At 44.0% G+C, this 8,753-nt stretch overlaps 1 protein-coding gene across 5 annotated transcripts; it reads right to left on the reverse strand.

The window, feature by feature from the left end:
• Positions 1 to 583: 583 nt before the first annotated feature.
• On the reverse strand, positions 584 to 8,714 carry LOC125523904 (disease resistance protein RGA5-like). Of its 5 annotated transcripts, XM_048688969.1 has the most exons (8): positions 7,919 to 8,469; positions 7,741 to 7,833; positions 7,324 to 7,565; positions 6,692 to 7,230; positions 4,074 to 6,531; positions 2,348 to 3,095; positions 2,032 to 2,232; positions 584 to 1,848 (listed from the first exon to the last, which is right to left on the reverse strand). In XM_048688969.1, the coding sequence occupies exons 1-8, from the start codon at positions 8,085 to 8,087 to the stop codon at positions 1,661 to 1,663; spliced, it is 4,638 nt and encodes a 1,545-aa protein (XP_048544926.1). In that variant the 5' UTR covers positions 8,088 to 8,469; the 3' UTR covers positions 584 to 1,660. The 5 variants fall into 5 exon arrangements, with proteins under 5 accessions (XP_048544926.1, XP_048544925.1, XP_048544924.1 ...); XM_048688968.1 differs by lacking the exon at positions 7,919 to 8,469 and adding an exon at positions 8,478 to 8,714 and having other exon boundaries at positions 6,692 to 7,565; XM_048688967.1 differs by having other exon boundaries at positions 584 to 1,835; positions 6,692 to 7,565.
• Between the last annotated feature and the right edge of the window lie 39 nt (positions 8,715 to 8,753).

An 8,753-nucleotide genomic window follows, 5' to 3' on the forward strand; every position in this document is an offset into this window, starting at 1 on the left:
ACTAAAAAGAATACAAATAGCCGATTGGAGGCTTTTAGCTGTGGCGGGGACTGCCGCCACTGCTGCCTGTAACAACAGTGGCGGGTAAGCCTAGCCGCTCGCCACAAAAAACATTCATAACATAGCATAACATAACATAGCCACGCTCAGCTATGCTTGCTTGTGGCGGGTGACGTATTCTGCCCGCCACTGCAGTGCCCCCAATTCTGGCGGTCACTTTATGTTACCCGCCACTGCTGCTTCTCCTAACTAGCTCCCGCCACTCTATTGAGTTCACCTATAAGACCTTTCTCAATAGTGACAGGTCGGACCCTACCCGTTGAAATCAGGGGAGGAGATTATGTAAAGGCGAGCTGGGGCCTAGTAGTTGAATTCACGGTAGGTGGATGCACACATATGCATGCATGCATGGGCCCCGCGTCCGACACACAGCCTTTTCCATGTATGGGCTTCGCGTGTAGAGATCTCTGATAGAAAAGGGTCCCATGATCCCGAGCCGATCTTACCTTGGCTCGCAAACCCCAAGTTTGTCTATGAAGAGCTAATCTAATTGTATTTTTTTCTAGAATGGATTTCTTATGTGGAATACATATATGATCATAAACTCTTGCCCAAGATTGTTATGCTATATATAAAATGAACCATATCGACGAAATTTTCCTATCCCTAAAAAAGAAAAAGATGACCCCTTCTTCCTATATATTACCAAGGAAAAGTAATCCTTCTTTTATAGGCGAAATTATATTGGATTCTCTTTTCCGAAGTTGCACCTACAACTACTCATTGAAAATAATCCTATTCTTATGGGTAAATGCTCAATATCCAAGTGGGCGAAAACCCAAGGTTTCCTCCGCAAGGTTCGTCCACGGAGGGTGAGTCAGGGCCTAAGATCAGGCCGAAAGGCGTAGTCGATGGACAACAGGTCAATATTCCTGTACTACCCCTTGTTGGTACGGAGGGACGGAGGAGGCTAGGTTAGCCGAAAGATGGTTATAGGTTTAAGCCAACAATTTTTACTTCTGGTTCCGGCGAACGAATAATCATTAAGTCCTCCTCTTTCCGGACAAGACATACAAAGAGACCCGCCAACTGTCTTTTCAGTGAATCTTTGAAAGATATATATTTTGAAAGATAGATTTTGAAAGATAGATTTTGAAAGATAGATATTGTAATTAGTTCGCTGCAATGCGCGGTCATGAAAGAGTCGTTTCGGAATATATCATCAGCTCAGCTCGCCCTAGACCATCGTCGCGTCAAGCGTCCAAAGTCCTAAGTCCACGTGAATTTTCACATGAGCACGCGCTTTAGGTGCAATGTGCTTCCTTTACGTGTGCTTCTAGCATTTCTATGGCCGTGCAAGCCTCCCCTTATATGTTGGTCACACACTGCCACTAGGTAATAGGGGGTCGAACTGTCCATAAACCGGAAAGGAAAAACCAGAAACCAACCACTTTGGTTGGTTTGCGCGCGCGGGAGAGCTCCGCGTGCACCATTTGTCGCGCGCGGAGAGCACACGAAGCATTCACTCGTTCCTTTTCTAAGGAGCACTCCTTGACTATTGCCTCCTGGCTGCTTTCCAGTTGTACTCCAATCTGATATATTGTACTATAATCCAGACATGCATTTTGGCTGCTTTTCATGTCACCCATCGGCATTGGAGCTATAAACTTGTCAAACAAGACGACTCCTTGTCCTCGCTGAATGCCTTCTGAAGCGAGTCATGCACGTCATGGAACCTCCTCTTCTCCATGGATGCTTCTTTTCCGAGAGAAGCCAGCTTAGATTCATCATCCATGATCTTGTCCAGCACATTCGAACAACGCGGAAAGAAGCGCCTAACAAGTTCAACTGGTGACAAAACATTGAGCTTGCAGTTAGTCCAGATCCATGTTATTAAATTTCAACTTCAGCTACGCAGGCTTTCTTATTAAGGATGTTAAGCAGATAAGCTAAAGAAGTGTAGTATTACGCTGAAAATATAAAGAATATAGAGGCGCCGTGGTTATACGAAGGCAATAATCTGTGTCTCACCTGTTTTGGAGAGGGCCCTCATCCGAGCCAAGTGTTCGTCATTCATTATCAAAGAAGTTTCATTTAGATCAACAGTTGCCTGTTGTATCTCTGGAGGTGGATCTGCACTAGAACCAAGGATAAATTCCGAAGTACCATCCAGTTGAGCAATGTCCATTGCTACTCTTGCCTCGACTGGAAAATGTATCCTTGCCAAACCAACTGCATATCAGGAAAATAAGTGAGTGAAAACACAACTTCCAAGAGAAAAATGCATGTGTAAACCAATACCAGACAGACCATTTTGAACACCACACAGTTTGTAGATGAATATTACCTCGGTTTTCAAGGTACAACAACTTTCCAGGTTCACAGTCACCAACCCTTGCAAGAGAAACCGATGCTTCTCCAACTTGTGGATCCCATCTTTCAGCTTGCTCCAGTACCTCAATGCATAACCTATCTTTAGGAGACGGTTTTCCTTCTTCAGTAATCCCAAAGTAATCCCTATGTTTTGTGAGTCTCTTTGCTATTTGAATTGCTTTTCTTCCATCAAATGTAAGATCAGAAGGCCGAGCACCTTTGGTTAAAAGAGAGACAAGAATTTTAGGATCTCTTCGCCTGGCAGCAATGTGAAGAACAGTATAACCTCTTGGATTTCTGTGATTGACATTTGCATGTGCAATGTCCAGAAGTTCAGTTGTGATCTTTGAGTTACAATGTTCTACAGCATAGTGCAATGCAAATGCATCATCAAGGTTAGTCTGCCCTTCCTTGAGCAGCATCCTCACCAGCTCCACATCACTAGAGTCAAGAGCTCTGAGTATCCTTCTTGCATGTTTGTAAGGAAATCCCTTGTCTTCAGGTGAAACTAACCCAAGACTTAGCCGTGCATCAGTAATTTGCTTCATAACATCTGGAGGCAATGCTTTCTCAAGAGTAATCATCTCAAGATTTGACCGGACTACCATCTCAAGGCATCTATCGAGCAGTTTCATGCAAGATTTATTGCACAAGTTTGCAACAGATAATATCAATGGAAGGTTATCCACTTCAACATCATCAAGGACATCAAGGAGATGCCGCTGTGTGGAAAAGAAGGGCATAACGTGGCTTAGTATTGGCTCCTTAAATACGCGAAACAATACAACAATAACTGTTATAGGTAGCATCTCAACAAGAATTATCATCGATTTTTAGACACACAAGTCATCTGTAGCAAAGTCAAAGCTATAAAAAAAGGCCAAATAAGAAACAAGATCTCTAGATTGTTCAGTGCATGGGTTGATAACTATTTACCCCCCCCCCCCATTGAATTGAAACACTCCCCCTTAACAAAGTATTTGTTGATCCTAAGGAATCATAGGTGCTATTATAATTATTGTCCGCTGTGATATTTCATTTATATGCTTTGGTTTTTGTTGTGCATGTATCAGCTGTCCACATTCATGGAGCCTAGATTTGTATAAAATGACCCAAGCATGTTTTTCATGAACTGCCTTTTGTTGATGCAACAAAAAAGAGTAGGCACATGTACAACACTTTGAACAGTTTTTGTCTTCAAATACGCCTGGGTGCATGTAATTTTCATGCTTTGAACAGTTACCCTTCCCTTTCTCTAAACAAAATCAAAACAAGAATCCCTGAAATATCAACAAAATGACACAGCACCTTAGAACTACCAATTGCATCATTTGCATATTGAACACACTATACCACATGCACAGACAACTCAATTTATTTCCACTCCTACATCAAACCAAGTAAGAAAGGAGTCTTGATTGTTGAACCTAATAAGTGGAAATTGCACCCTGGTAGGGATCTCCAAACAACTCAGCATGTCCTAGCACCCGTTTGAACTTCACCAATTTGTTTTAAAAAAAACTTCACCAATTTAACGAATACAATTAAATTCAGCACGGACGTAATGCTTTATCACTACTTTGTAAAAGCATTGAAATTAAAGAATTTCAGGTTAAAAGATATGATGGGGATCCATATATAGCATTAAAACGTCTTAGCAATACGCATCCCAGCAAGCATAATAGTCATCTGATATGAACCTGGAAGTAGTTGGTGAGCTCGGTGATCTGGAAGGTGAATGTAACAAAGAGGACCTGCACCATGAAGGAGATGACGGGGTGGCAGCTGACGTGCGCGCAACCATCCATGTCGACGCAGACACATGCCGGCCTGGGAAGGACATGGAAGCGGGCGCTGTACAGGTACTCGAGCACTAGCTGCAGTGCCTCATACCCGACCTCCACCTTCTCGCCCAGAAGTTCCCAGAGTTCCAACCTGTTGCCCTCCACAGAGGCACGGCGTGCGAAGAATGCGTGGAGGAAGGGACTCCGCACAGAGAGCATGTAGCGGTGCACGTGCAGGTCGGGCGCGCCGGGCATGGCAATGCACATATCGGCAAGGAAGGCGAAGTCATCCGGTGAGTGGAAGGCTGTGGCGAGGTTGTCAGAGAGGCGACGGAGTGGCTCCACATCAGCAACCGCATCGGCCGCACATGACTCGGGAGCCCAGTTTATTGGAAGGCTCTGTTCTGTGCTTTCATCACCATAGGAACTAGAATTCACCAATTGCATGTTGATTGTAGGATTTCTTGGATGATTACTAACGACAGACCTCACGGCATACTCTATATGAGCAGCTGCACCCCCAAATTTTACGGAGATCTCTTTAAGGTCTGGCATATGCTCGATGCGGATTAGTTGATGTTGGTCCATTCGGGGAATGGCATTGAAACCTAGCGTGAGCTTCCAGAGATTAGGCATTGCATCCGCCTCAAATTTTAGCCACGGGATACCACTTGTGCACCTCAATTTGAAGTACTTGAGAACTGAGAACCCGGCCGCCTTGTCAAAGATGATCCTTTCACCTGGTGCCCACTGCACATACAGCGACAGATCAATGAGGGCAGGCAATCCTCTGAGAATATCAACAGAACTCATCTGCAGTTCCATTACTGCCATCTTCAGAATGCACAGGTTACCAAGTTCTTTAAGCCATTTAGGAATTTGGGAAAATATGACGCAGCTGTGTGGCGAGCATTCAAATCTCTGGAGAAGAGGGGGAGGCTCCAAGTCATCCCAGGAAATGATTACTTTTGAGGCACCGGGAACCACAATATCTTTAACCGATGGGCCATGAGACACGACTATATTTTTCAGGCTGCCATGTCCTTCTAGTAAAGAGCCTAGAGATTCCATGTTTTTCTCCGGATGGCCAGAACAAGGTGTAGAAGAAATGGTAAGATAAAGATCTTGCAGGTAGTTCAGCTTGCAAAGGCTCCACAGACTGACGACGGAATCAGTCATGGTGCCTAGCAGATTTGTGTCAACCGGAAGAGCCAGGTGGAACAAGTGTGGGAGATGTATAATATCCCATGGAATAGCAGTGACTCTTGTTGCATCCATAACATCCAGCGTTTCCAAACATTGCAGCCCTCGTATATGGTTTGGTAGTTTTATGCAAACATCACTTGCAATCTTCAAATATCTTAGCTGAAACAGCTCTGAAATCCCAGTGAGGTCTATGGGGTCATGGAGGCCACAATGACCAGATAGTTGAAGATTTAGGACACGAAGAACCTTGAAATCTCTAATACAAGGCATACAGTCGAATAATCCAAAAAATCTGAGTGATCGAACCTGTGACTTTGTGATGTTTTCTGGTGTCTTGGCATATTTTGCATCACCAAAGATGAGAGATAGTCGGCGAACCTTATGGGAAAGTGCTATATTCTTTCGATTGTAGTCTACTACCACAATGAAATTCTCTTCTGCAGACTTGTGTGCAATAAGTTCACGTACTACATCATGGACCGTACAGGACAATACCTCATTGTTGTAGTTGATATATGAAGGTTGGATGAATCTTCTATCAATAAGTTCATCAAAACAGATTCCTGCAGCTTTCTTCAACCGGTCTTGATATTGCCCTTTCCCTTTTTGTGTAACGATGGAGGCTTCAGCTACCCATTGCATCGAAAGATCATCCTTCCAGATTATGGAGCCCTCTGGATACATGTGAAGATACAACAAACATGTCTTCAGATAATGAGGGAGATTATTGTAGCTGAGTGTCAGTACTTGTCTCGTTCTTTCTGAAGTAGAACTTGACCACAAATGGGATCTCAACGAATCACGTATGTATGTAAGCAAATCCAGTGAAACTGCTGTTTGCTGGTTCGCCAAATGACTAGCTATGTTCATTGTCGCTAGTGGCAAACCACCACATATATCAATAATTTCGTTTGAAACTTGTTTGAATTCTGCTGGACAGTCATTTTCCGAACCAAAAAGCCTGTTAAAGAATAGCATTCTTGAGTGAGCATCATCGAGAGGTTTCATCTCGAAAACATGCTCTGTATGATCACAGCAACATGTTAATGCAACATCTTCAATCTGTGTAGTTATTATTATTCTGCTGCCACAGTTTCCATTTGGAAAAGCATATTTAATAATATCCCACACTGATGCATCCCACAAATCATCAATAACAATTAGATACCTGCATGCCAAGAATCCACGCACATTAGTGTGTGTGTGTGTGTGTGTGTGTGTGTGTGTGTGTGTGTGTGTGTATTGCATCAGGCACATCAGTAAAATTGATATATGCTGGGTTAACATAAACTAAAATAAATAGCATAAGGAAACTGGGTTAACAGTACCTTTTATGTTGCAGATGTTTGCTGGTATTGTCGCTGATGCCAAGCTCATTACAGCTGGCAGGTAGTGGCTGCTTCTTGTGGAGTTGCGAGAACAAGTCACTGAAAAGTCTCTTCATATCAGACTTTCTGGACACTCGGATGAAAGCTCTGCATTCGAATTGCATCTCAATTCTTTCATACAACACATTGGCAAGTGTAGTTTTACCAAGACACCCAGATCCAAGAACAGATACCACCTTGAGCTGCTGCTGACCTGCCGTATCATTAGCGGCCAGTGAGCAGATAAACTCATTCATACGCCCATCGATTACAATTTGTGCAACTTCATCATAGGGCATTGGAAGCATACTGCCAGCGGACAAGAATCTACGCCTCCTCAAGGTGCTGCAACACTGGAGCTTATACCTGTCGTGCCGTTCAAAAGCCTCCTGGACATAGATCCTGAATTCCGATATTGTTTCTGCAATCTTGGGCTTACTGGGAAGACGAGGGACATTAACATGAATGATTTTACTGGTCTTGGTACCATGTTCTGACACCTGCGCTATGAATGCAATTTGTTTGTACCACTTAAGCCTCTTTTTGATGAAACGGTCAGGCGGCACAAATAATAAGCTGTCAATGTAATCTACCATATCGTAAGACAAATCGCGTGCCTCATTCATCCAGCATATGGCCACCGGGGGAGGGTCCTCCAACTCTGACAGTTCATCAAGGTAGGAGCTTATCACCTCAACATCATCCTTGAGAAGGTGCACCCCCTCCTTGATCCTCTTGGGCAACCTCTTGTAGTGTTCCTGAGCAGGAGCTAGCAGTATGCCAAGCTTCTCAACAAGGGGTCTCATGGCGCCCAATGAAGAACTCACCGAACCATCTAATTAATCAAAGAGCACACAAGAAAGATAAGACAAGGTGCGGATCAATAATTAATGGATGGATTAGTTCCTATGCACATGCATGGGTTCGATGCTGTACTGCCATATATACAGACAGAAATCAAGAGAAATCAAGGCAAAGCTAACTAGGGAGATAGATCAAGCAACACTCACCAAACAGCCTCGAGATATCCTCAAGGACTGGCAGTTGAGCACCAGATTGCTCGACTTCATTTTTGGCACTTGATTCAATAACAGGATCAGAAACTGAAACAGGAAAAACATGCAGGATTAGTTAGTAATTAAGAGTACTGAGCGGAAGAATTAAGGAGAGGTTTTCTCTTGCGCTAACCTGTGGCTGTGGTTGGATTGTCGATTAAGACATTCTTGTAATCCTCCTCAAGAATCCTGTCATCATTGTTCCTCCTCTTCTTCCCCGCAATCCTGACAGGATCCAGCACCTTCCTTGTCTCCCTCCTTTTCCTCGACGGCTCCTCCTTATCCTTCTCCGTGAGGTCCATCAATCAGAGCTTAGTTTCCGGCGCCCCAACAAGACGTGATGGCATGTTGAGCTCCTAAAGGAGCCCGAACTTTCTGAGCTCCCCCATGCAGGTACACCTTCTATCTATCTAGATCGTCCATTTCACAGCAGTTGCCTCGGGATCAGTGTTGCCTCTCGAATGATTGCACTGACTTGTGCTGAAAATATGTTCTGCCTTTAGTCTAACTAATGTGCTGCTCTTTCTGCAATTATTGTATTTTGAGATAGTGCATCCACACCAAAACTGGAGAAATTTTGATGGTCCCATTCAGGCTAAAGTGCATTCACAAAGTGATGTTGATGCTAAAGAACCCACCAAGTTAAGGCTGGAAGAATTAAGCAGACGGACAGGTTTTTCACACGCGCTCACCTGTGGCTGTGGTTGGATCGTCGAGCAAGAAACTGTTGTAATCCTCCTCAAGAATCCTGTCATCATCCTTCTTCCCCGTAATCCTGATTGGATCCAGCAATTGCCTCGTCGGCTCCTCCTTATCCTTCTCCGTGAGGTCCATCAATCAGAACTTAGTTTCTGGCGACCCAACAAGACGTGAGGGCATGTCGAGCTCCTAAAGGAGACTGAATTTCCTGAGCACACCCCTACAGGTACACGTATCTCTCGGATCGTCCATTTTGCAGTGATCACATC

The sequence above is a fragment of the Triticum urartu genome, chromosome 7, assembly GCF_003073215.2.
Source record: "Triticum urartu cultivar G1812 chromosome 7, Tu2.1, whole genome shotgun sequence".
In the NCBI taxonomy this organism is placed as follows: domain Eukaryota; kingdom Viridiplantae; phylum Streptophyta; class Magnoliopsida; order Poales; family Poaceae; genus Triticum; species Triticum urartu.